A 27,736-nucleotide genomic window follows, 5' to 3' on the forward strand; every position below is an offset into this window, starting at 1 on the left:
CACCAGCAGCGCTGAACACACCTTCAGACAGAACGCTGGCTGCGGGGCATGACAAGATCTCCAAGGCGTAAGTGGCTAGCTCCGGCCATTTATCCAGATTGGAAGCCCAAAAAGAGCAAGGGTCCAGTGACACAGTCGTGGCTTCAATGTTTACTTGGAGATACTCCTGTACCATCGTCTCTAGGCGTTGACTATGTGTCAGACTTCTTGTCTCCTGTGGCCTTGCAAAGGATGGGCTAAAAAAGTGGTGAAATGATTCCGCAAAATTGATGTTACCACCAGATACTGTGGTTCTGTTACGGTTTGAGTGCTGAACACTTGACGGTCCCACGGTTGGCAAGTTGGAACTGTGAGATTCACTACGTGCACCACTGGTATTTTGTGGAAAAGCACATGTAAGATTCTGCAACAGTCTCTGCTGATACTCCTGCATGCGTGCATCCCTTTCTATGGCAGGAATAATTTCTGCAAATTTACTTTTGTACCGGGGATCTAACAGTGTGGCAACCCAGTAGTCAGGATTATTTCTAATTCTCACAATTCGAGGGTCATGTTGCAGGTAGTGCAGCAAGAAGGCACTCATGTGTGTTGCGCATCCAGGAGCACCAAGTCCCTGTTGTGTTGGTGGCGAGGTAACAATCATGCTTCCTTCCTCTGTCCTCTCCCCCCAACCTCGCACAACAGAAATGTGATCAAGGTCTCCCTCATCTGATGAGTCTTCCATCAGTTCGTCCTCCACTTCTTCCTGGGCTCCTGCACCTTCCTCACTAGTTTGGCTGCTACCATGCGCCCTGGTTAAACCATCTCCCCCACCCTCACATGCCTGCCGCCTTGGTGCTGCCGACCGTCTGGACCTTGCAGATGTTAGCCCTTCCACATACAACTCCTCCTCCTCTACTTCCTCCACCTCCTCTTGTGCCACCACCTGACTCCGAATTCTGTTTAACATGTGCTCCAGCATGTAAATCACCGGAATAGTCATGCTGATAATGGCATCGTCAGCACTAAACATCTTCGTCGCCATTTCAAAACTGTGCAGATTGGTGCATAGGTCCCTGATCTGAGACCACTCCTCCAGCGTGATTTGCCCCACCTCTGAATCTCGTTGGCCCAGGCTATACGTCAGAACGTATTGCACCAGGGCTTGTCGGTGCTGCCACAGTCGCTGCAACATGTGCAGAGTTGAATTCCACCGGGTAGGCACATCGCATTTTAGCCGGTGAAGTGGCAGGCCCAACGACTTCTGTAGAGATGTAAGTCGCTGAGCTGCGGGATGCGAACGGCGGAAGTGAGCACACAGCGACCATGCCCTCTGCAGAAGGCCATCTAGTCTGGGATAGTGGGCTAAAAATTGCTGGACAACCAGGTTCAACACGTGAGCCATACAAGGCACGTGTGTGACATTGCCCCGGCGAAGGGCCGCACCCAGGTTTGCAGCATTGTCGCACACGGCCTTCCCTGGTTTCAGGTCCAGTGGAGACAACCATTCATGAAATTGGTTCTCCAGAGCTGACCACAACTCCTCAGCTGTGTGACTCACATTTCCCAGACATTTCAATGTAAAAACCGCCTGATGACGTTGAGCCCTACTGCCAGCATAGTAAGGAGGTGTGCAGGATCCCTTCTGCGCAGTTAGAAAGCTTGTGGCATGACCAGACAGGCTTTGGGTGCAGGTGGAAGACCGAGAGGAGGTTGAGGAGGCAGAAGCAGTGGAGGAACTTTGACATAAAGAGGATTGACGCACAACTCGTGGGGACGGCAAGACTTGGACAGCAGCCCCTTGTCCTGCTGTCACCATAGTTACCCAGTGCCCAGTCAGCGACATGTAACGCCCCTGTCCATGCCTACTCGTCCAAGTGTCTGTGGTGAAATGCACCCTGTCACACACAGAGTTTCTCAAAGAAGCGGTGATGTTGTGTGCGACATGCTGGTGGAGCGCAGGCACACCTTTCTTTGAGAAGTAGTGCCGACTGGGCATCTGGTACTGGGGCACTGCGACGGACATAAGGTCTCGAAAATCCTCTGTGTCCACCATGCGGAAAGGCAGCATTTCTGTAGCCAAGAGCTTGCAGATGGTGAAATTCAACCTCTTAGCTTTCTCATGGCTAGGAGGAAATGGTCTTTTACTTGTCCACATCTGAGGGACCGAGGGCTGGCTATTGTGCTTAGACGGGGTTGATAAGGGTGTCCCCGGCAAACTGCCGGTCTGTGAGGAAGATGCAGGCGGACATGTTAGGTTGCCTTGATCCAAAGGTGGTGCTATCGATGTCGGACAGCGCTCAACACCAGCTGCTGTTACCACCTCCAAAGAAAATGATGACCTGCCAATCACGCTGGCTGTTGCGGGTAAAGAGGTGGCAGGTCTGCGCCCCAAAACAGGTGTGACTGCTGTCCCCCCAGTCACAGAGGATGAAGAGGCCGCGGATGCACAAGATATGGCAGACGGTGGTTGGCCCGGCCGGCTAGGCTGCATTGTAGCACACTGAGCTTCCCACTGCAACTTATGCTTCATGTCCATGTGCCGGTTCATGCATGAAGTACTCAAACTATGTATTTTTTGGCCTCTACTTAGCTTTTGCTGACAAATGTTACAGATAACACGAGTTGGGTCATCTTTATCGATCTGAAAAAATGCCCAGGCTATGCAAGGCTTAGCACCCATGCGACCTGAAGAGCCACCACGACTTGTGGTGAGAGGCAGAGTTGTGTTTGAGGATGCAGTTGTTGACGTGCTTCCAGTACTACGTCTCTGTCCAGGAAGGCGCAACCTGACCTCGTCGTCACTAGCATCTTCCTCCACCTCCTCTGCTGACCTCATCTCTTGGCTGACTGTGGGTTGACAGTAAGTGGGATCTCCAACCTCATCATCATCACCCTGTGTGTTATCACACCCGTCGTCCTCAGAGCCAACCTGTTCCTGCCCTGACAAAAAACTAAAGTTGTCGCTCCAATCAGGTATTTGAGTCTTATCATCGTCTTCCTCATTGTCTCCACCAACAGGAGTTACAGTTTGGGAATGAGGGTCTACATTATGGTCAGAACCTTCTGCGTCTGGTCCTGGATCCGACTCATAAAGATTCTGGGCATCAGTGCAGATCATTTCCTCGTCTGGATTCACAGAAGCGCTGGAGTCGACCTCTGATTCCCAGGCTATAGTATGAGTAAACAGCTCTGCAGACTCAACCATCTGTTCTACCTCATACTCAGACGGGCAGCTGGAGATTTGGGAGCTGTGAGGAAGCAAGTGCGATTTGGGTGACACCTTTGAGGACTGGAGTATTTGTGATGTTGAAGTTGATGTGGAGGAGAGCCCACTTAAAGGAGCACTTGATATCCGTTGAAGCACCTGCTGTTTTTGTGCCTCATCTGGAATTTGTAGCGATTGGCGTGGCCGTAAGAAAGGGATCTTATCACATTGTCCGCTAAAAGAAGTAGACATTTTAGTTTGGCTGGAAGATGGTCTTTCTTCTGCAGATGTTACTGTTGCTTTAACACCTACCCCACGGACACAACCTTTTTTCCCCTTCCCAACACGCCTATTCCCCTTTCCACCAGCAGCAGGCCTTTTTCCACTCATTTTGGTGGTTAACTAATTCACAACTCTGGAGTTGTTTGCACAAAAAAACAATGGATGGTAACCGAGCAGAGCTGAGTGGCCAAACTGTGGTATTAGGCCAAAACTATTGGCTGGGTTAGATGCAGAAAAAAATATATTCAGTGTGCAACCTGATGGAGGTCAGTATAGATGGACTAATACAACAAGACCCACACACAGCTAGAAGCCCAATATTTTTTCAGAGGAAATGCAGAAAAAAATATATTCAGTTTGCAACCTGATGGAGGTCAGTATAGATGGACTAATACAACAAGTCCCACACACAGCTAGAAGCCCAATATTTTTTCAGAGGTAGATGCAGAAAAAAATATATTCAGTTTGCAACCTGATGGAGGTCAGTATAGATGGACTAATACAACAAGTCCCACACACAGCTAGAAGCCCAATATTTTTTCAGAGGTAGATGCAGAAAAAAATATATTCAGTTTGCAACCCGATGGAGGTCAGTATAGATGGACTAATACAACAAGTCCCACACACAGCTAGAAGCCCAAATATTTTTTCAGAGGTACTGTAGATGCAGATAAAAATTAGTTTTAATTTGCAACCTGATGGAGGTCAGTATAGATGGACTAATAGAGAAAGTCCGACACACTGCTAGAAGGCCAAATATTTTTTCAGAGCTAGATGCAGAAAAAAATTATATTCAGTTTGCAACCTGATGGAGGTCAGTATAGATCGATTAATAGAACAAGACCCACACACAGCTAGAAGCCCAATATTTTTTCAGAGGTAGATGCAGAAAAAAATATATTCAGTTTGCAACCTGATGGAGGTCAGTATAGATGGACTAATACAACAAGTCCCACACACAGCTAGAAGCCCAATATTTTTTCAGAGGTAGATGCAGAAAAAAATATATTCAGTTTGCAACCTGATGGAGGTCAGTATAGATGGACTAATACAACAAGTCCCACACACAGCTAGAAGCCCAATATTTTTTCAGAGGTAGATGCAGAAAAAAATATATTCAGTTTGCAACCCGATGGAGGTCAGTATAGATGGACTAATACAACAAGTCCCACACACAGCTAGAAGCCCAAATAATTTTTCAGAGGTACTGTAGATGCAGATAAAAATTAGTTTTAATTTGCAACCTGATGGAGGTCAGTATAGATGGACTAATAGAGAAAGTCCGACACACTGCTAGAAGGCCAAATATTTTTTCAGAGCTAGATGCAGAAAAAAATATATTCAGTTTGCAACCTGATGGAGGTCAGTATAGATGGACTAATACAACAAGTCCCACACACAGCTAGAAGCCCAAATATTTTTTCAGAGGTACTGTAGATGCAGATAAAAATTAGTTTTAATTTGCAACCTGATGGAGGTCAGTATAGATGGACTAATAGAGAAAGTCCGACACACTGCTAGAAGGCCAAATATTTTTTCAGAGCTAGATGCAGAAAAAAATTATATTCAGTTTGCAACCTGATGGAGGTCAGTATAGATCGATTAATAGAACAAGACCCACACACAGCTAGAAGCCCAATATTTTTTCAGAGGTAGATGCAGAAAAAAATATATTCAGTTTGCAACCTGATGGAGGTCAGTATAGATGGACTAATACAACAAGTCCCACACACAGCTAGAAGCCCAATATTTTTTCAGAGGTAGATGCAGAAAAAAATATATTCAGTTTGCAACCTGATGGAGGTCAGTATAGATGGACTAATACAACAAGTCCCACACACAGCTAGAAGCCCAATATTTTTTCAGAGGTAGATGCAGAAAAAAATATATTCAGTTTGCAACCCGATGGAGGTCAGTATAGATGGACTAATACAACAAGTCCCACACACAGCTAGAAGCCCAAATATTTTTTCAGAGGTACTGTAGATGCAGATAAAAATTAGTTTTAATTTGCAACCTGATGGAGGTCAGTATAGATGGACTAATAGAGAAAGTCCGACACACTGCTAGAAGGCCAAATATTTTTTCAGAGCTAGATGCAGAAAAAAATTATATTCAGTTTGCAACCTGATGGAGGTCAGTATAGATCGATTAATAGAACAAGACCCACACACAGCTAGAAGCCCAATATTTTTTCAGAGGTAGATGCAGAAAAAAATATATTCAGTTTGCAACCTGATGGAGGTCAGTATAGATGGACTAATACAACAAGTCCCACACACAGCTAGAAGCCCAATATTTTTTCAGAGGTAGATGCAGAAAAAAATATATTCAGTTTGCAACCTGATGGAGGTCAGTATAGATGGACTAATACAACAAGTCCCACACACAGCTAGAAGCCCAATATTTTTTCAGAGGTAGATGCAGAAAAAAATATATTCAGTTTGCAACCCGATGGAGGTCAGTATAGATGGACTAATACAACAAGTCCCACACACAGCTAGAAGCCCAAATAATTTTTCAGAGGTACTGTAGATGCAGATAAAAATTAGTTTTAATTTGCAACCTGATGGAGGTCAGTATAGATGGACTAATAGAGAAAGTCCGACACACTGCTAGAAGGCCAAATATTTTTTCAGAGCTAGATGCAGAAAAAAATATATTCAGTTTGCAACCTGATGGAGGTCAGTATAGATGGACTAATACAACAAGTCCCACACACAGCTAGAAGCCCAAATATTTTTTCAGAGGTACTGTAGATGCAGATAAAAATTAGTTTTAATTTGCAACCTGATGGAGGTCAGTATAGATGGACTAATAGAGAAAGTCCGACACACTGCTAGAAGGCCAAATATTTTTTCAGAGCTAGATGCAGAAAAAAATTATATTCAGTTTGCAACCTGATGGAGGTCAGTATAGATGGATTAATAGAACAAGACCCACACACTGCTAGAAGCCCAATATTTTTTCAGAGGTGGATGCAGAAAAAAATATATTCAGTTTGCAACCTGATGGAGGTCAGTATAGATGGACTAATACAACAAGTCCCACACACAGCTAGAAGCCCAAATATTTTTTCAGAGGTACTGTAGATGCAGATAAAAATTATTTTTAATTTGCAACCTGATGGAGGTCAGTATAGATGGACTAATACAACAAGTCCCACACACAGCTAGAAGCCCAAATATTTTTTCAGAGGTACTGTAGATGCAGATAAAAATTAGTTTTAATTTGCAACCTGATGGAGGTCAGTATAGATGGACTAATAGAGAAAGTCCGACACACTGCTAGAAGGCCAAATATTTTTTCAGAGCTAGATGCAGAAAAAAATTATATTCAGTTTGCAACCTGATGGAGGTCAGTATAGATGGATTAATAGAACAAGACCCACACACAGCTAGAAGCCCAATATTTTTTCAGAGGTAGATGCAGAAAAAAATATATTCAGTTTGCAACCTGATGGAGGTCAGTATAGATGGACTAATACAACAAGTCCCACACACAGCTAGAAGCCCAATATTTTTTCAGAGGTAGATGCAGAAAAAAATATATTCAGTTTGCAACCTGATGGAGGTCAGTATAGATGGACTAATACAACAAGTCCCACACACAGCTAGAAGCCCAAATATTTTTTCAGAGGTAGATGCAGAAAAAAATATATTCAGTTTGCAACCTGATGGAGGTCAGTATAGATGGACTAATACAACAAGTCCCACACACTGCTAGAAGCCCAAATATTTTTTCAGAGGTACTGTAGATGCAGATAAAAATTATTTTTAATTTGCAACCTGATGGAGGTCAGTATAGATGGACTAATAGAATGATGCTATGCCCAAAAGATTTTACTTCACTAAGTGCAGTAAAAAAATTGGTATTCTATACACAGGTGGTATATCTTGCAACACAGATAGGCTACTCCACTGACTAACACACTCTGCAATAGGCCAAAAAGGATTAGCTTTGCTAGATTCAGCCAAATGCTGTGAAAAAAACTTGCACAGCACTGGCACAGAGCTGCCTGGCAAAAACTGATAGGAACTGATGTAACCTAGTCCTGAAAAGGACTCCAATTACAATTAGTCTTTACTCCCACAATCTATCTATTTAAGAGCACAGACCTCCCTGATAAAAGTCGTAGGAAATGCTGTAACCTAGTCCTTAAAAGGACTGCAATCACAACTATTCCCTACTCCCAAGCTATCTGTATATTTGTGCGAAAATTGGCTTGAAATTAACAAGGTATAGCGCACACAGCAACAGCGGTGCCATCTAACACGCAGCTGCAGCAGTGAGAAAATGGTGGCGACGGGGAAAATGGCTTGGTCTTATAGGGCAAGGACATGTGACATACACTGCCAATGACACATGCCCTTGCTTGTGTGAAAAAAAGCACTTCACTCCGTGTGTCCGCTGCTGATAGGCTGACAGATTGCACCTCCCCACTGCAAATGCGGGAAAGAGAAAAAAAAATGGAGATCTTCATTGTTCCTGCAGAGATCCATCCCCTGCCCCTCCCCCCACCCCGCTGTACACTCAAACTGCGTATTAACATTAATTTTCATCATTACTGAGAAAAAATCCAGTTATGATTTTGGTGCACGAACAGTTATCGAACATAACCTCGAACAGCCGAATTTTTATCAAATTGTTCGTGTTCGCCGAACGGCTCGAACACCGCCCAAAACAGCTTGAATTTGAGATTGGCGAACAGTTCGAGTAGAACAACGCTCATCTCTAGTCTTTGTCTGTGCCAGTTAACAGGTTGATCTGCGATGTGCCAATGTGGTGGAATTCTACTCTGCACATGTTGCAGCGACTGTGCCAGCAGCAACGAGCTCTGACGCAGTATGTCATAACGTATAGCTTGGGGCAACGCAGCACAGACTTGGGGCATATCACGTTTGCGGAGCTGGAACAGATTAAGGACCTCTGCACTCTTCTGCACAGTTTTGAAATGGCTACTAAACTGGTTAGCGCTGACAATGCCGTCATTAGCAACACTATTCCGGTCATATACATGATGGAGCAAACTTTGAATAACTTGCGGCAGGAGGTGGTGGCCCCAGAAGAAGAGGAGGATGCGGAAGGGATACCAGTGTCTCAAATTTCCAGACTGTCGTCACATAGGCGGATGCCAAGTGATGGTAGATTTCAGCGATCGAGGGGGTTTGGTGATACCAGGCAAACTGTTAGTGAAGGTGCAAGAGCCTAGGAACCAATGGAGGAGGAAGAGGTGATGGGCGAGCAGCTGTCAGAGGATGAAGAGGATAATCATCCCCTCTCGTTTGAACATGGTTGGCAGGAGGGGATGGAGGAAACAATCATCAGTGTTAGGCAGCCCACAATACAGCCTGGCTTTGGACCTCCTGGAAGAGCCCGACATATGAGTTCCTTCTTGATGCACTATCTGCAACATGATCCCCGTATAGTTAGGATTCGAAATAATGCTGACTACTGGGTTGACACTCTGTTAGATCCACGTTATAAGAGTCAATTTTGCCAGATGCTTCCCACCCTGGAAAGGGACCCGCTTATGTTGGAGTATTGAAACAAGCTTTTAAGCAACCTTAATAGAGGTTTTCCCCAAGATAACAGTGAAGCACACAGTGTGCTTTGCAGCTGTAGTCTTTCAACCTCCAGCACGTCAGTTCGTCAATGCCAAAACATTAGCAGCAGCAACAGAGTAAGTGGCAGAGCAATTTCTGGGAGTCCTTTCACACATTTTTTGCACCAGCTCATGTACCAGCACAACAGAGTACAAGTCTGACACGTGGTGAACGACTGGAGAGGATGGTGGAGGAGTATCTAGAGCTTAATATGAATACCATCAGGGAGGATTTTGACCCTTTTACATTTTGGTCTTCAAAAATGGATGAATGGCCTGAGCTCGCCTCTCACGCCTTGGAAGTCTTATCATGCCCGGCAGCCAGCCTTCTCTCTGAACGTGTCTTCAGCCTGATGGTAGTGTCTTGACGGATAAGCGCACCCGGCTGTCCCCTGAAAGTGTAAACTGCCTAACTTTCATCAAGATGAACAAGTCATGGATCTCCAAGGACTTTTGAACCCCAATTACAGACTGTACAGAGTAGGCAATGTTGTCATTTTGAGTGTGCTGCATTGATCTCTTGAAATTGCAGTCTGTGATATGGCTTCTGTGCCCGCTCTTGCTGCTGCTGCTGCTGCAGGTTTTAGGTCCTAATTTTGGGAAATGTGGAGAATTCTGATTGTGTCTCCATCCATTGGGTTGGCTGTAGTGGGACAGGTTTGGGTCTGCATTAAACTACTCGCAGTTTGATGACATTGATGCCAGTTCGGTGGTGTTAGGCCCTCATTTAGGGCAATGTGAATATTCCTGGTTAGGTCTCCATCTCTTGGGTTGGCTGTATTGGAAGAGGTGTGGGTCTTATTTATACTATTTCTACTGTAGTGAAATTGATTAGACATTGCTAGTGTCTGCCACTAATTTTTTGAAATGTAGAGAATCATGATTGGGTCTCCATCTATTGGGTTGGCTGTAGTGGAACCTTCCTGTTCTGCAGTCTAAGTTGCGTAAGGTTGCGTACCAGTCCTTGCTGCACTCCTAATACAGACTCTGCCTGCTGCACTCCTGATACAGACTCTGCCTGCTGCACTCTGATACAAACTCTGCCTGCTGCACTCCTGATACAGACTCTGCCTGCTGCACTTGTAATGACCGGAGGTCCGAGAGAGATCCAGTGAGTCACATACTGAGACAGAGACAGAAATAAACAACACTTTCTTTATTAAAACAGGCATTAGACTAAAATTCAGTATTGAATAAATCAGTCTCAGGTTCTGCCTGGGACAATGTCTCTACTAAATACACGCAATCAGCAAAAGCTGAAATCAATGTGCCAATCTCAAGGTTTCCAGCTTATGTGAATTATTCTAGTGATCTGGAACAATTTTTACCTAAACACAAAGTCAGTCTAGTGAGGGCGGTATGCGGGACCCCCTGAGATGGCACACTGAATACAATAATGCATGAAACTATATCAATTGCTCTTATACCCTTATTATCAGGATACCCGGGTATCTTAAAGTTATGGTACCGTTAACCTCAGATGCAGTCTATCCAGGCCTGTGAATCACGGTGGCTGCAGCTAGTCCCAGAAAACTTTGGCGCCAAAACAAAAACAAAGTTCACAAAAACAGCAAAAATTCCTTGTCTTGTCGGCCGATGCCGAGCCCACACGCCGGGGACTTTAGTCCTGTAGCCTCAGATTAAGGTCTGGGAAGATATCTTCACAAAGGCTTGTCAATATCCTCTCAGTAGAAATGGCACCAGAAACCTTCTTTCCTCCCGTAGTCTCTCACTCTTATCCAGTACACCAACCACATGCTCCATCACAGAAATGGATTCCTTAGTCCCTTCCTTTATCACTCGACACATGACTCCTTCAGCACAAAGTCTCTAATCCACTCAGCATGGACTTCCACAAAACTCCACAGAGCCACACAGCTTTCCCCAGCTCATCACTTGTTCTTAAACAGAGAAAGGGGTAAACAAACTCCACAGGGAAGCGTGTAAAGACAGCATCTTATTGCAGCTCCATTCCCACAGACTTCCTGTCTAGCCTCTCACACTCCTGATAGAGACTCTGCCTGCTGCACTCCTGATACAGACTCTGCCTGCTGCCATCCTGATACAGACTCTGCCTGCTGCCATCCTGATACAGACTCTGCCTCCTGCCATCCTGATACAGACTCTGCCTGCTGCCATCCTGATACAGACTCTGCCTGCTGCACTCTGATACAGACTCTGCCTGCTGCACTCTGATACAGAATCTGCCTGCTGCACTCTGATACAGACTCTGCCTGCTGCACTCCTGATAGAGACTCTGCCTGCTGCATTCTGATACAGACTCTGCCTGCTGCACTCTGATACAGACTCTGGCTGCTGCACAATCTAGTCTGTCCTACTGGGTACAGCTGCTGCGTGTCCGTTGCTCTGTCCTGGAGTGGCACCTGGCGTTCATTGGGAGCCAAGTCAAACCTCACCATCAGAGGCTCTAGTGAACAGTTCGGTGCTCGCTTAGTCACGACCCTCCAGGCTTTCTGGGGTCCATGGCACAGTGGTTCCACAAAACACGTCCGTGACAGTGCGTCCTCGCAGACAGGGTCCACCCTCCTGTTGTACCAGTCAGTGACCCTTTTTGACAAGTAAAGCACAACTGAATAAATGTTGCTGTCACAGTAATAATAATTATAGTACTTGGGTCAATTGATGGCACTTCCTTGGTATCTACACCTAATTTGATGTGTTTTGGCAGCTTTTGGTCACTTTTCTATTTGTTGTCTATGCATTTTTTTGGTCCCCCCCATTAACTCCTATGGGATTCAGAAATGTTCAACGAACATTCGGCAAATAAATTCGGCAAATATCAATTTTCTCGGCGAACTTTTCCAAACCGAACATTGAAATGTTCGCTCATGCCTAGCCATGAATATTTTGAGATGAACAAATTTGCCAAAATTCAAAGTTGGCAGATTGCTCGAATTTGGCAGGGAAATTACATTAGCATCAAAGTTGTTTGATGTGAATGAAATGTTTCTTATTATGCTCTGGGGTCTATCCAGACCCCACAATATAATAAATGTAGGGAGTAAAAAAGAAAAAACATTAATACCTCGCTGCTCTCCTGTCCCACGGCCACTATAGCCCACTATCCAGTGCTTTGCTCCATCCGGGTGCTTCTTTCCTCAAGCGCATGACTTTCTCCTCGGCCATCTTTCCTCTGCAACAGGCCTTCCCGTCCTGAGTGGGCCTCTAATGCCCTGGTGCATGCTGTGACATCATTGTTGAGACTTTTTGCCTCTCACCTTGCAGTGACTTGTCTATATGAATGTCTTTATGATCACATGTTGAAAGCATTATCTGGACTTATGGTGTGTTTCGTATATTTTATTTCTGTAGCTTTTGTGTTTTGTAACTTATTTTAATGTACATGGTTTGATCACAAATAAACCTGTTAGGATGATATAAAACCAATCCGTCATATCCATCGTGGATTTTGTAAAAGCAACCCAAGTTACAAGTATGAACAAAGCCTTAGATAAGTATCATTTTAGTTTCAAATTTTCAAGAGTACAGTTTACCAAATAAGTATATACAGGTGCTTCTCACAAAATTAGAATATCATCAAAAAGTTAATTTATTTCAGTTCTTCAAAACAAAAAGTGAAACTCATATATTATATAGAGTCATTACAGAGTGATCTATTTCAAGGGTTTATTTCTGTTAATGTTGATGATTATGGCTTACAGGCAATGAAAACACAAAAGTCAATATCTCAGTAAATTAGAATAATTAACAAAAAACACCTGCAAAGGCTTCCTAAACATTTAAAAAGGTCCCTTAGTCTGTTTCACTAGGCTCCACAATCATGGGGAAGACTGCTGACTTGACAGATATCCAGAAGGCAGTCATTGACACACTCGACAAGGAGGGTAAGCCACAAATGGTCATTGCTAAAGAAGCTGGCTGTTCACAGAGTGCTGTATCCAAGCATATTAATGAAAAGCTGAGTGGAAGGAAAAAGTGTGGTAGAAAAAGGTGCACAAGCAACCAGGATAACCGCAGCCTTGAAAGGATTGTTAAGAAAAGGCCATTAAAAAATTTGGGAGACATTCATAAGGAGTGGACTGCTGCTGGGGTCATTGCTTCAAGAGCCACCACACACAGACGTATCCAGGACATGGGCTCCAAGTGTCGCATTCCTTCTGTCAAGCCACTCATGACCAATAGACAATGCCAGAAGCGTCTTACCTGGACCAAGGAGAAAAAGACCTGGACTGTTGCTCAGTGGTCCAATGTGTTGTTTTTAGATGAAGGTAAATTTTGCATTTCATTTGGAAATCAAGGTCCCAGAGTCTGGAGGAAGAGTGGAGAGGCCACAATCCAAGCTGCTTGAGGTCTAGTGTGAAGTTTCCACAATCAGTGATGGTTTGGGGAGCCATGTCATCTGCTGGTGTAGGTCCACTGTGTTTTATCAAGACCAAAGTCAGCACAGCCATCTACCAGGAAATTTTAGAGCACTTCATGCTTCCCTCTGCCGACAAGCTTTTTGGAGATGGAAATTTCACTCTCCAGCAGGACTTGGCACCTGTCCACACTGCCAAAAGTACCAATACCTGGTTTATAAACAACAGTATCACTGTGCTTGATTGGCCAGCAAACTCACCTGACCTTAACCACATAGAGAATCTATGCGGTACTGTCAAGAGGAAGATGAGAGACACCAGACCCAACAATGCAGACGAGCTGAAGGCTGCTATCAAAGCAACCTGGGCTTCCATAACACCTCAGCAGTGCCACAGGCTGATCGCCTCCATGCCACGCCGCATTTATGCAGTAATTGATGCAAAAGGAGCCCCGACCAACTATTGAGGGCATTTACTGATTATACTTTTCATTAGGCCAACATTTAGGATTTTAAAATCATTTTTCAAGCTGGTGTTATAAAGTATTCTAATTTACTGAGATAATGATGTTTGTGTTTTCATTGGCTGTAAGCCATAATGATCAACATTAACAGAAATAAACACTTGAAATAGATCACTCTGTAATGACTCTATATAATATACGAGTTTCACTTTTTGTATTGAAGAACTAAAATAAATTAACTTTTTGATGATATTCTAATTTTGTGAGAAGCACCTGTAGTAAGCACTACATACAAGCTATCTGTACATCCTGGCTCTGTAGAATACATGGATATTACAGATAATTGTTCAACAATAGACAAATTTATAATCCAGTAGGATAGAAATGACTAGCTAGTAAAACTAAAGATTATATTTTACATTGCATTTTTATTACATATACATTTTGTTTTGCTGTGTATCAAAATTATTGCTATGTAATTGAAACAAGAAAAGCTGAACAATGTAGAACATGTACACATCCAAATTATCATAGTGCACGTTCATATCTACCATATATAACATCCAACACAAGACATATAGCGCACAGTGGACACTAGAGTCTGATGGGCCCAATGCAAGATTTGGGCGGCCCCCCATCTTGATATACAGTATATATCCCTCAACCTGGTGTGTGTGTGTATATATATATATATACAGTCATATGAAAAAGTTTGGGCACCCCTATTAATCTTAAGCTTAATGTTTTATAAAAATTGGTGTTTTTGCAACAGCTATTTCAGTTTGATATATGTAATAACTGTTGGACACAGTAATGTTTCTGCCTTGAAATGAGGTTTATTGTACTAACAGAAAATGTGCAATCTGCATTCAAACAAAATTTGACAGGTGCATAAGTATGGGCACCTCACCAGAAAAGTGACATTAATATTTAGTAGATCCTCCTTTTGCAAAAATAACAGCCTCTAGTCGCTTCCTGTAGCTTTTAATGAGTTCCTGGATCCTGGATGAAGGTATTTTTGACCATTCCTCTTTACAAAACAATTCCAGTTCAGTTAAGTTTGATGGTCGCCGAGCATGGACAGCCCTCTTCAAATGATCCCACAGATGTTCAATGATATTCAGGTCTGGGGACTGGGATGGCCATTCCAGAACATTGTAATTGTTCCTCTGCATGAATGCCTGAGTAGATTTGGAGCGGTGTTTTGGATCATTGTCTTGCTGAAAGATCCATCCCCTGCGTAACTTCAACTTTATCACTGATTCTTGAAAATTATTGTCAAGAATCTGCTGATACTGAGTGGAATCCATGCGTCCCTCAACTTTAACAAGATTCCCGGTGCCGGCATTGGCCACACAGCCCCAAAGCATGATGGAACCTCCACCAAATTTTACTGTGGGTAGCAAGTGTTTTTCTTGGAATGCTGTGTTTTTTTGCCACCATGCATAACGCCTTTTTGTATGACCAAACAACTCAATCTTGGTTTCATCAGTCCATAGGACCTTCTTCCAAAAAGAAATTGGCTTCTCCAAATGTGCTTTTGCATACCTCAGCCGACTCTGTTTGTGGCGTGCTTGCAGAAACGGCTTCTTTCGCATCACTCTCCCATACAGCTTCTCCTTGTGCAAAGTGCGTTGTATAGTTGACCGATGCACAGTGACACCATCTGCAGCAAGTTGATGCTGCAGCTCTCTGGAGGTGGTCTGAGGATTGTCCTTGACAGATCTCACCATTCTTCTTCTCTGCCTTTCTGAAGTTTTTCTTGGCCTGCCACTTCTGGCCTTAACAAGAACTGTCCCTGTGTTCTTCCATTTCCTTACTATGTTCCTCACAGTGGAAACTGACAGGTTAAATCTCTGAGACAGCTTTTGTATCCTTCCCCTGAACAACTATGTTGAATAATCTTTGTTTTCAGATCATTTGACAGTTGTTTTGAGGAGCCCATGATGCCACTCTTCAGTGGAGCTTCAAACAGGAGAACAACTTGCAAGTGGCCACTTTAAGTAGCTTTTCTCATGATTGCATACACCTGGCTATGAAGTTCAAAGCTCAATGAGGTTACAAAACCAAAAAAAGTGCTTTAGTAAGTCAGTAAAAAGTAGGTAGGAGTATTTAAAACAAGAAAATGATAAGGGTGCCCATACTTATGCACCTGTCAAATTTTGTTTGAATGCAGATTGCACATTTTCTGTTAGTACAATAAACCTCATTTCAAGGCAGAAACATTACTGTGTCCAACAGTTATTACATATATCAAACTGAAATAGCTGTTGCAAAAACACCAATTTTTAGAAAACATTAAGCTTAAGAATAATAGGGGTGCCCAAACTTTTTCATATGACTGTATGTATATATATATATATATATATATATATATATATACACATACACACACAGTACAGACCAAAAGTTTGGACACACCTTCTCATTTAAAGATTTGTCTGTATTTTCATGACTATAAAAATTGTACATTCACACTGAAGGCATCAAGACTATGAATTAACACATGTGGAATTATATACTTAACAAAAAAGTGTGAAACAACTGAAAATATGTCTTATATTCTAGGTTCTTCAAAGTAGCCACCTTTTGCTTTGATGACTGGTTTGCACACTCTTGGCATTCTCTTGATGAGCTTCAAAAGGTAGTCACCGGAAATGGTTTTCACTTCACAGGTGTGCCCTGTCAGGTTTAATAAGTGGGATTTCTTGCCTTATAAATGGGGTTGGGACCATCAGTTGTGTTGTGCAGAAGTCAGGTGGATACACAGCTGATAGTCCTACTGAATAGACTGTTAGAATTTGTATTATGGCAAGAAAAAAGCAGCTAAGTAAAGCAAAACGAGTGGCCATCATTTCTTTAAGAAATGAAGGTCAGTCAGTGCGAAAAATTGAGAAAACTTTAAAAGTGACCCCAAGTGCAGTTGCAAAAACCATCAAGCGCTACAAAGAAACTGGCTCACATGAGGACCGCCCCAGGAAAGGAAGACCAAGAGTCACCTCTGCTTCTGAGGATAAGTTTATCCGAGTCACCAGCCTCAGAAATCGCAGGTTAACAGCAGCTAAGATTAGAGACCAGGTCAATGCCACAGCGTGTTCTAGCAGCAGACACATCTCTTCAACAACTGTTAAGAGGAGACTTTGTGCAGCAGGCCTTCATGGTAAAATAGCTGCTAGGAAACCACTGCTAAGGACAGGCAACAAGCACACTGCTCAAAAAAATAAAGGGAACACTCAAATAACACATCCTAGATCTGAATGAATGAAATATTCTCATTGAATCCTTTGTTCTGTACAAAGTTGAATGTTCTGACAACAAAATCACACAAAAATCATCAATGGAAATGAAATTTATTAAACAATGGAGGCCTGGATTTGGAGCCAACCCCAAAATTAAAGTGGAAAAACACTACAGGCTTATCCAACTTTAATGTAATGTCCTTAAATCAAATTAAAATGAGGCTCAGTGATTATCTCAGTAAATTAGAATAATTAACAAAAAAACACCTGCAAAGGCTTCCTAAGCATTTAAAAAGGTCCCTTAGTCTGTTTCACTAGGCTCCACAATCATGGGGAAGACTGCTGACTTGACAGATGTCCAGAAGGCAGTCATTGACACACTCCACAAGGAGGGTAAGCCACAAATGGTCATTGCTAAAGGAGCTGGCTGTTCACAGAGTGCTGTATCCAAGCATATTAATGAAAAGCTGAGTGGAAGGAAAAAGTGTGGTAGAAAAAGGTGCACAAGCAACCAGGATAACCGCAGCCTTGAAAGGATTGTTAAGAAAAGGCCATTCAAAAATTTGGGAGACATTCATAAGGAGTGGACTGCTGCTGGAGACGTTGCTTCAAGAGCCACCACACACAGACGTATCCAGGACATGGGCTACAAGTGTCACATTCCTTCTGTCAAGCCACTCATGACCAATAGACAATGCCAGAAGCGTCTTACCTGGACCAAGGAGAAAAAGACCTGGACTGTTGCTCAGTGGTCCAATGTGTTGTTTTTAGATGAAGGTAAATTTTGCATTTCATTTGGAAATCAAGGTCCCAGAGTCTGGAGGAAGAGTGGAGAGGCACACAATCCAAACTGCTTGGTCTAGTGTGAAGTTTCCACAATCAGTGATGGTTTGGGGAGCCATGTCATCTGCTGGTGTAGGTCCACTGTGTTTTATCAAGACCAAAGTCAGCACAGCCATCTACCAGGAAATTTTAGAGCACTTCATGCTTCCCTCTGCCGACAAGCTTTTTGGAGATGGAAATTTCATTCTCCAGCAGGACTTGGCACCTGTCCACACTGCCAAGTTCAAAGTGCACTGTGCACTGGTTTATGAAACCCCGAGCTAGAGCGGGGTCACCTCCAAAACAAGGAGGTGCAGAAAGCCGGGGACCTGGGTGGGATGCCGTGGTGATGATGGGCAGCGGCGCTGCCAGAGCGGGAGTCGCACGACTCAAGGCGGACACAGGTGGAACAGTCAGTGTGTCCAGGCGGGAGTTGACACTCCGCAGGAAGTTCAGGATGGTTTCCTGTTAGGATCTCTGATGAGAAACCTCCTGGTACAGATCAGAGAGCGAAGGAGCTTGGGAGCCACCGGGTTCCATGGCCCGAGCAAACTGTTACGGATCCGGATGGTGGAACCTCTGTGCTGCGGTGCAAGGAGGGACCCAGAGGGGCGTAACTAGGTATCAACTCGGAGCAACCTAGGTCGTATGGCGGCTAACGACTCCGTGACCAGGGAGGATCCGAGCAGAGGGACCAGGTGCTACTCTGGGGACGACCTTGTAAGGGAGCAGGTGACTCCCACGGTACAGATGGCAGAGACTGACCGGAATTGCAGATAGGCACAGCAGGCAGGCTGACGAGAGGTCCGGGTGGATGGACTGGCAGGCACGGCAGGCAACAGGTGGAAGCCTCTAGGTAGGCTGTCAGGTGGTCATGGCAAGTGACAGACAGGAGCCTCCAGGTAGGCTGTCAGGTGGTCAAGGCAAGTGACGGGCAGTAGCCTCCAGGTAGGCTGACAGGTGGTCACTGCAAGTGACAGGCAGGAGCCTCTAGGTAGGCTGTCAGGTGGTCACGGCAAGTGACGGGCAGGAGCCTCCAGGTAGGCTGACAGGTGGTCACGGCAAGTGACAGGCGTATCAACTCGGAGCGACCTAGGTCGTGTGGCTTCCACGTGCCTGTATGACCTCCCTACAATGTCTGAGCATGCTCCTGATGAGGTTGCAGATGGTCTCCTGTGGGATCTCCTCCCAGATCTGGACTAAAGCTTCTGCCAACTCCTGGACAGTCTGTGGTGCAACGTTCATTGGTGGATGGAGCGAGACATGATGTTCCTCCATCCTGGTAGATATGTACTTCATCCTGGCCTCATCCTGGTATATACTGTATGTCCCTCATCTGGTATCTAATATTTCCTTTTACTCATCAACTTTGCCAATGACTTTAACATTGGGCACCCGGTATATGAGACAATTCTATTTACACTGATATGATATGTGAAATCATCCTTATGCCAACATAACTGATGTGTGATTTCAGAATTTGCTTTTTTTCAGCATGTTAACTGTGACATGACTGTCTGTTTTTATCACTAGTGTGAACATTTTTTACGTTTGTATGTCTGTTTCGGGACAGATAGGGACAGGATAGGGCTGATTGACCGGCAGCATGTATTGCCGCGCGCGGACCCAAGGACGCACATCCAGCTGAAGGTTTTACTGGTGTCGGTGGGACCCTCACCTGCCGGGCCCGGTAGCGGTGGCAACCTCTGCGACCGCGGTAGTTATGCCCCTGATAGTGCACATAACCCGACACACCTAACACAGCATACATAACAATGTACACATAGTATGATGCATGCTATATCATATTTAAAATACTACACATAGCACAATGCACATTAAATAGCTCAAAATATAACATTGCATATATACTATAATACAGATAATATTGTATCTATTGCCTTGATTACATAAAAGGGCCCTTATAACACAATGCACATAACAGATTGCATATACAGTCATGGCCAAAAGTGTTGGCACCCTTGAAATTGTTCCAGAAGACAAAGTATTTCTCCCAGAAAATTATTGCAATTACACATGTTTTGTTATACACATGTTTATTTCCTTTGTATGTATTGGAACAACACAAAAAAAGAGAAAAGGGCAAATTGAACATAATTTCAAACAAAACCCCAAAAATGGCCCGGACAAAATTGTTGGCACCTTTCCAAAAATGTGAATAAACAGCTTTGTTTCAAGCATGTGATGCTTGTTAAAACTCACCTGTGGCAAGTAACAGGTGTGGGCAATATGAAAATCACACCTCAAACCAGATAAAAAGGGGAGAAGTTGACTCAATAATTGCATTGTATGTCTGTGTGTTCCACACTAAGCATGGAGAACAGAAAGAAGAGAAGAAAACTGTCTGTGGATGTGAGAACCAAAATTGTTGAATAATATCAACAATCTCAAGGTTACAAGTCCTTCTCCAGAGATCTTGCTGTTCCTTTGTCCACAGTGCACAACATAATCAAGAAGTTTACAACCCATGGCACTGTAGCTAATCTCCCTGGACTTGGACAGCAGAGAAAAATTGATGAAAGGTTGCAGTGCAGGATAGTCCAGATGATGGATAAGCAGCCCCAATCAAGTTCCAAAGAAATTCAAGCTGTTCTGCAGGCTCAGGGTGCATCAGTGTCAGCGTGAACTATCCGTCAACACTTGAATGAAATTAAAAGCTATGGCAGGAGACGCAGCAGGACCCCACTGCTGACGCAGAGATATAAAAAAGTTAGACTGCAGTTTGCCAAAATATGCGTGAGTAAGCAAAAAGCCTTCTGAGAAAGTGTCTTGTGGATAGATGAGACCAAGATAGAGCTTTTTAGTAAAGCACATCATTCTACTGTTTACCGAAAACGGAATAAGGCCTGCAAAGAAAAGAACACAATACGCAAAGTCAAATATGGTGGAGGTTCAAAGATGTTTTGGGGTTGTTTTGCTGCCTCTGGCACTGGGTGCCTTGACTGTATGCAAGGCATCATGAAATCTGAAGATTACCAAAGGATTCTGGGTCGCAATGTAGTGCTCAGTGTTTGAAAGCTGGGTTTGTGTCCTAGGTCATGGGTCTCCCAGCAGGACAATGACCCCAAACATTCTTCAAGAAGCACCTAGAAATGGATGTAAACAAAGAGCTGAAGAGTTCGGAAGTGGCCAGCAATGAGTCTGGATCTAAATCCCACTGAACACTCATGGAGAGATCTTAACATTCCTGTTGGGAGAAGGCACTCTTAAAATGAGAGACCTGGAGCAGTTTGCAAAAGATGAGTGGTCCAAAATACCAGTTGAGAGGTGTAAGAAGCTTGTTGATGGTTATAGGAAGCAATTGAATGCAGTTATTTATACCAAAGGATGTGCAACCAAATATTAACTTGAGGGTGCGAATAATTTTGTCCAACCCATTTTTGGGGTTTTGTGAGAAATTATGTCCAATTTGCTATTTTTCTCAGTTTTTTGTGTTGTTCTAAAACACACGAAGGAAATAAATGTGTTTGTAACAAAACAGAAATATTATATTTTCTGGAATAATTTCAAAGGTGTCGACACTTTCGGCCATGACTGTAACAGTACCAATATTTCATATGCTAAGATTGCACAAAAAATAAAATATAACACCTGTATACCTTTGTTTGCGTCTGTGCAGAAGCCTCTATTGTAAGCCTCCATGGCAGATTCAGTCATCATTCTGGGCTGAATGCAGCATTTTATTTCTAGTAATAACAACAAATGACTTGGCGGAACCCAAAGAACACCATTGTAAGTCAGGAGAGTCTAAGGCTGGCGGTGTCCGTCATCCAATGTATCCGCATATATACTGTGGTTTCAGTTGTGAATAGGAACCACAATACAAGTGTGTACAGAGAGACTAATACAGGATACATCACACATGTAGCATAATGTGTCACACACACAACATAGCAGCACAGAATGTAATGCAGGTAAGATAAAACACATTATAAAATGCACATAAAGAAGTAATAATAAAGCAATAATACAAATGTTCTTCTTTATGCCTGTACTTACTTTGTATTTTTTTTTGCTCACTTTCAGGATGGATTTATTGACTTTTTGGAATTTATTGCTGCAATAAACCTAGTTTTACGAGGAAAAATTGATCAAAAATTAAAGTGGTATTTTAAACTATATGATGCAGATGGAAATGGAGCAATTGACCGAAAAGAATTGCTAAGTATACTAACGGTAAGGAAAAACAAGCTTCTCTCTTGGGATTGAAGACTGTTTATGGAAGTACATTATTTTTAGTTATCACTCATCTTTACTTTGTCTGCTAAAGTTTCTACCCAATGTTTTAAATGACCCAAGTGGAAAATACATTTCCGTGGCATGAATCAGGTATTGTGTAAAATGCAATAGGGAATATTGAGGCCAAAGAAAGTTCAATTTACATTAAATAATGCAGTCATTGAAGCTTGGGTTTCTGGCAAATTTTTGAAGAGAAAAGGATTACATGTGGCATAAATGTTATACCTTCCTCAGTCCAATTGTAAGGCAACAGGAAAAGTGACATGAATTAAGGGTGAAAGATTGAATGTGCAAAAGAGGCAGAGAGAAAATGTACATATGTAAAGCATAAGGAAAGTACCAGGTATGCATGTTAAAGTGAATTTCCTGACCAGCTTTATTTCTGAGGCATCTTTCTCTCTGCATTGTGCGGCCCCTGTGTTAGTCCTCTTGTAATAGATCTCCACAAAAAAAGATAGCAGCATAATGGCACAATGTTCTCAAAAAAAGGTGGCTAAAATACATATACAGTTGAAACTAGAAGTTTACATACACTATATGAAAAGACACATATGCATGTTTTTCTCAATATCTGACATGAAATCAGAATAAACCTTTCCCGTTTTAGGCCAATTAGTTACTTACTGCAAAGTCAAAAGTTTACATACATTTCATTAGTATTTGGTACCATTGCTCCTGACAAAACTGGTGTAACTGATCCAGGTCTGTAGGTCATCTTGCTCGCACCTGCCTTTTCAGCTTTGCCAATAAATTTTCAGTAGGATTGAGATCAGTGCTTTGTGATGGCCACTCCAAAACATTGACTTTTTTATCCTTAAGCCACTTAGTTACCATTTTGGCAGTATGCTTCAGGTCATTGTCCTTTTGGAAGACCCATTTCCGCCCAAGCTTTAACTTCCTGGCTGATGTCTTGATATGTTGCTTCAGTATTGCCACATATTATTCTTTTCTCATAATGCCATATATTTTCCAAAGTGCACCAGTCCCTCCTGCAGAAAAACAACCCCTCAACATAATGCTGCCACCCCCATGTTTCACAGTTGGGATGGTGTTCTTAGGCTTCCAAGCTTCTTCCTTTTTCCTCCAAATGTAACAATGGTAATTATGCCAAAAAAGTTGAATTTCAGTTTCATCAGACCAAAGGAGACATGTCTCCAAAAATTAAGGTATTTGTTCCTGTGTGCATTTGCTAACATTAATCTCGCTTTTTTATGTTTCTTTTGGAGTAATGGCTTTTTCCTGGCAGAGTGACTTTTAAGCGCATGTTGATACAGTACTCGTTTCACTGTGAATATTGACACAATCTTACCAGCTTCCGCCAACATCTTTACAAGGTCTTTTGCTTTTTTCCTTGGGTTGATATGCACATGTCGGACTAAAGCACATTCATCTCTGGGACACAGAACCTGTCTCCTTCCTGAGCTGTATGATGGCTGGACATTCCCATCCTCTTTGTACTTGTGTATAGTTGTTTGTACAAATGAATGAGGCACCTTCAAGTATCTTGAAATTGTACCCAAGGATGACCCAGATTTGTGCAAGTACACAATTCTCTTCCTGATATCTTGGCTGATTTCTTTAGACTTTCGCAAGATGCTACAAAGAAGCAGTGTGTTTCAGGTGTTCATTAAAATGCATAAACAGGTGTGTCTCTAATTAACTCAGATGTTGCCAAAAAAACTAGATGTTGCCAAAAACTGCACCTCAATGGGGAGGGTGCAGATGTGCTGGGGGAGAAAATGGCTAGAAGGTTGGAGGAGTGTTTAAACTAGGGACTGGGGGGGAGGGTATTCATTTTATAGGTGGGGAAGATAGTGCAGATAGTGACCTGGGCACAAATAAAGAAATTGGGGGTGGGGTTAGAACAGTCAATAAAGTAAGAAGGAATAGAGGTACAGAGAGATACATAAAATGCATGTACACTAATGCCAGACGCCTCACCAACAAAATGGAGGAATTAGAATTAATTTTGTTGGAAAATAATTCTGACATGGTAGGGATATCTGAGACGTGGCTGGATGAGAGCCATGACTGGGCAGTTAATTTACAGGGCTATAGTCTGTTCAGAAATGACCGTACAAACAAGCGAGGGGGGGGTGTTTATATGTAAAATCATCCTTAAAACCCGTCTTGCGGGAGGATATAGGTGAATCTAATGAAAATGTAGAGTCCCTGTGGGTGGAGATAAGGGGAGGGGGAAAAAATAATAAATTACTGATAGGGGTTTGTTATAAGTCTCCAAAAATAATGGAAGTAGCGCAGAATATCCTCGTAAAGCAAATAGATGAAGCAGCGACTCAAGGAGAAGTCATTATTATGGGAGACTTCAACTACCCTGAAATACATTGGGGGACAGAAACATGTAGTTCAAGCAAAGGTAATAGGTTTTTGACAACTATGAGAGACAATTACCTTTCACAACTGGTTCAGGACCCAACAAGAAGGGGGGCACTGCTAGACCTAATATTAAGCAATAGGCTAGACCGCATATCAAATGTACGAGTTGGGGGTCACTTGGGTAATAGTGATCACAAAATAATACGTTTTCATGTAACCTTTAATAATATGTGTAGTAGAGGGGTTACAAGGACACTAAACTTCAAGAAGGCAAATTTCCAACGGTTGAGAGATGATCTTAGTGCAATAAACTGGGACGATATCCTGAGACATAAAGCTACACAAAGCAAATGGGAGACATTTATTAACATCCTGAATAGGACCTGTGCACAATATATACCCTTTGGGAATAAACATGCTAGAAATAGGAGGAAACCACTATGGCTAAATAGAGCTGTAAAGGGCGCAATAAGTGACAAAAAGAAAGCATTTAGAGAAGTAAAGCAAGTAGGTAGTGATGAGGCATTAAATAAATATAGAAAATTAAATAAATTTTGCAAAAAACAAATCAAGGCAGCAAAGATTGAGGCAGAGAGAATCATTGCCAGAGAAAGTAAAAATAACCCCAAAATATTCTTTAACTACATAAATAGTAAAAAACTAAAAAATGATAGTGTTGGTCCCCTTAAAAATAGTCTGGGTGAAATGGTGGATGAGGATGAGGAAAAAGCCAATAAGCTAAATGTTTTTTTTGTCAACCGTATTTACACAAGAAAATTGCATGACAGAAAACATGATTAGTGATAACAAAAATTCTCCATTAAATGTCACTTGCTTAACCCAGCAGGAAGTACGGCGGCGTCTAAAAATCACTAAAGTTGACAAATCCCCGGGCCCAGATGGGATACACCTGCGAGTACTGCAGGAATTAAGTAACGTCATAGATAGATCATTATTTTTAATCTTTAAAGATTCCATAATAACAGGGTCTGTACCACAGGACTGGCGTATAGAAAATGTGGTGCCAATATTCAAAAAGGGAACAAAAACTGAACTTGGAAATTATAGGCCAGTAAGCTTAACCTCTGCTCTGGGTAAAATCCTGGAGGGTTTCCTAAGAGATGCTATAATAGAGTATCTAAAGAAGAATAACCTCATGACCCAATATCAACATGGGTTTACGAGGGACCGTTCCTGTCAAACTAATCTGATCAGTTTTTATGAGGAGGCAAGTTCTGGACTGGACCAAGGAAATGCAGTGGATGTTGTGTATATGGACTTTTCAAAAGCTTTTGATACGGTTCCACACAAAAGGTTGATACATAAAATCAGAACAATGGGGATAGGGGAAAATATATGTATGTGGGTTAAGAATTGGCTCAGTGATAGGAAAGAAAGGGTGGTTATTAATGGAAAGCACTCAGACTGGGTCTCAGTTAACAGTGGGTTACCACAGGGGTCAGTATTGGGCCCCCTTCTTTTTAACATATTTATTAATGACCTTGTAGGGGGCATACAGAGTAATATTTCAATATTTGCAGATGACATTAAACTCTGCAGGGTAATTAATACAGAGGAGGACAATTTTATATTGCAGGAGGATCTATGTAAACTAGAAGCTTGGGCTGATAAATGGCAAATGAGCTTTAATGGGGATAAATGTAAGGTAATGCACTTGGGCAGAGGAAATAAAATGTATAATTATATGCTTAATTGTAAAACACTTGGCAAAACTGTAACTGAAAAAGACCTGGGTGTATTGGTGGACGACAAGCTCACGTTTAGTGGCCAGTGTCAGGCAGCTGCTGCAAAGGCAAATAAAATAATGGGATGCATTAAAAGAGGCATAGATGCTAATGAGGAGAACATAATTTTACCTCTATACAAGTCATTAGTGCGACCACACTTAGAATACTGTGTACAGTTTTGGTCTCCGGTGTATAAGAAAGACATAGCTGAACTAGAGAGGGTGCAGAGAAGAGCGACCAAGGTTATTAGAGGACTGGGGGGTCTGCAATACCAAGACAGGTTATTACACTTGGGGTTATTTAGTGTGGAAAAAAGAAGGCTTAGGGGTGATCTTATTACTATGTACAAGTATATGAGGGGACAGTACAAAGACCTTTCTACTGCTCTTTTTACTCTGAGGCCAGAGACGGGGACAAGGGGGCATCTTCTACGTCTGGAGGAAAGAAGGTTTAATCATAATCACAGATGCAGATTCTTTACTGTAAGAGCAGTGAGACTATAGAACTCTCTGCCGCATGATGTTGTAATGAGTGATTCACTGTTAAAATTTAAGAAGGATATGGATGCCTTTCTTGAAAAGTATAATATTACAGGTTATATATACTAGATTCCTTGATAGGGCGTTGATCCAGGGAACTAGTCTGACTGTCGTATGGAGTCGGGAAGGAATTTTTTCCCCAATGTGGAGCTTAGTGTTTGCCACATGGGTTTTTTTGCCTTCCTCTGGATCAACATGTTAGGCTATGGGTTGAACTAGATGGACTTAGTTTTTAAGGTTGAAGGAAGACTATGTTACTATGTTACTATCCAAAGCTTCCAAACATATGACATCATCATGGGCAGCCCAGAATTGTTTAAAGGCATAGTAATCTTAGTGTATGTAAACTTTTGACTTTGCAGTAAGTAATAAAAATGCCTTAACCCCTTAAGGACGGAGCCAATTATGTCCTTAATGACCAAACCAAATTTTACAATTCTGACCAGTGTCACTTTATACGGTAATAACTCTGGAATGCTTCAACGGATCCCACTGATTCTGAGATTGTTTTTATCGTGACATATTGTACTTCATGATAGTGGTAACATTTATTCGATATGACTTGCGTTTACTTGTTGAAAAAAAAAAATTAAATTTTGGCCAAAATTTTGAAAATGTAGCAATTTTCAAACTTTGAATTCTTATGCCCTTAAATCAGGGAATTATGTCACACAAAATAGTTACTAAATAACATTTCCCACATGTCTGCTTTACATTAGCACAATTTTTTAAACAAAATTTTTTTTGTTAAGAAGTTATAAGGATTAAAAGTTGACCAGCGATTTCTCATTTTTCCAACACCATTTACAAAACCATTTTTTTAGGGACCACATCACATTACTTCACAGAAGTTTATAACGTAGAGCCATCAAAATAAGAAATCAAATTTTTTTCCACAAAAAATGTAATTTTAG

General features: G+C 42.3%; 1 protein-coding gene across 1 annotated transcript in view; it reads left to right on the top strand.

Moving 5' to 3' along the window:
- The window catches only part of GUCA1C (guanylate cyclase activator 1C), a 353,630-nt gene that overhangs the window by 161,605 nt on the left and 164,289 nt on the right, over nucleotides 1–27,736 (top strand). The window contains exon 3 of the mRNA XM_073670676.1: nucleotides 21,986–22,135. Coding sequence (XP_073526777.1) covers nucleotides 21,986–22,135 — 150 coding nt within the window. The remainder of the gene's footprint in view (nucleotides 1–21,985; nucleotides 22,136–27,736) is intronic.

The sequence above is a fragment of the Phyllobates terribilis genome, unplaced genomic scaffold, assembly GCF_046119375.1.
Source record: "Phyllobates terribilis strain yellow unplaced genomic scaffold, ASM4611937v1 Scaffold_2__4_contigs__length_985480577, whole genome shotgun sequence".
NCBI classification, from domain to species: Eukaryota; Metazoa; Chordata; class Amphibia; order Anura; family Dendrobatidae; genus Phyllobates; species Phyllobates terribilis.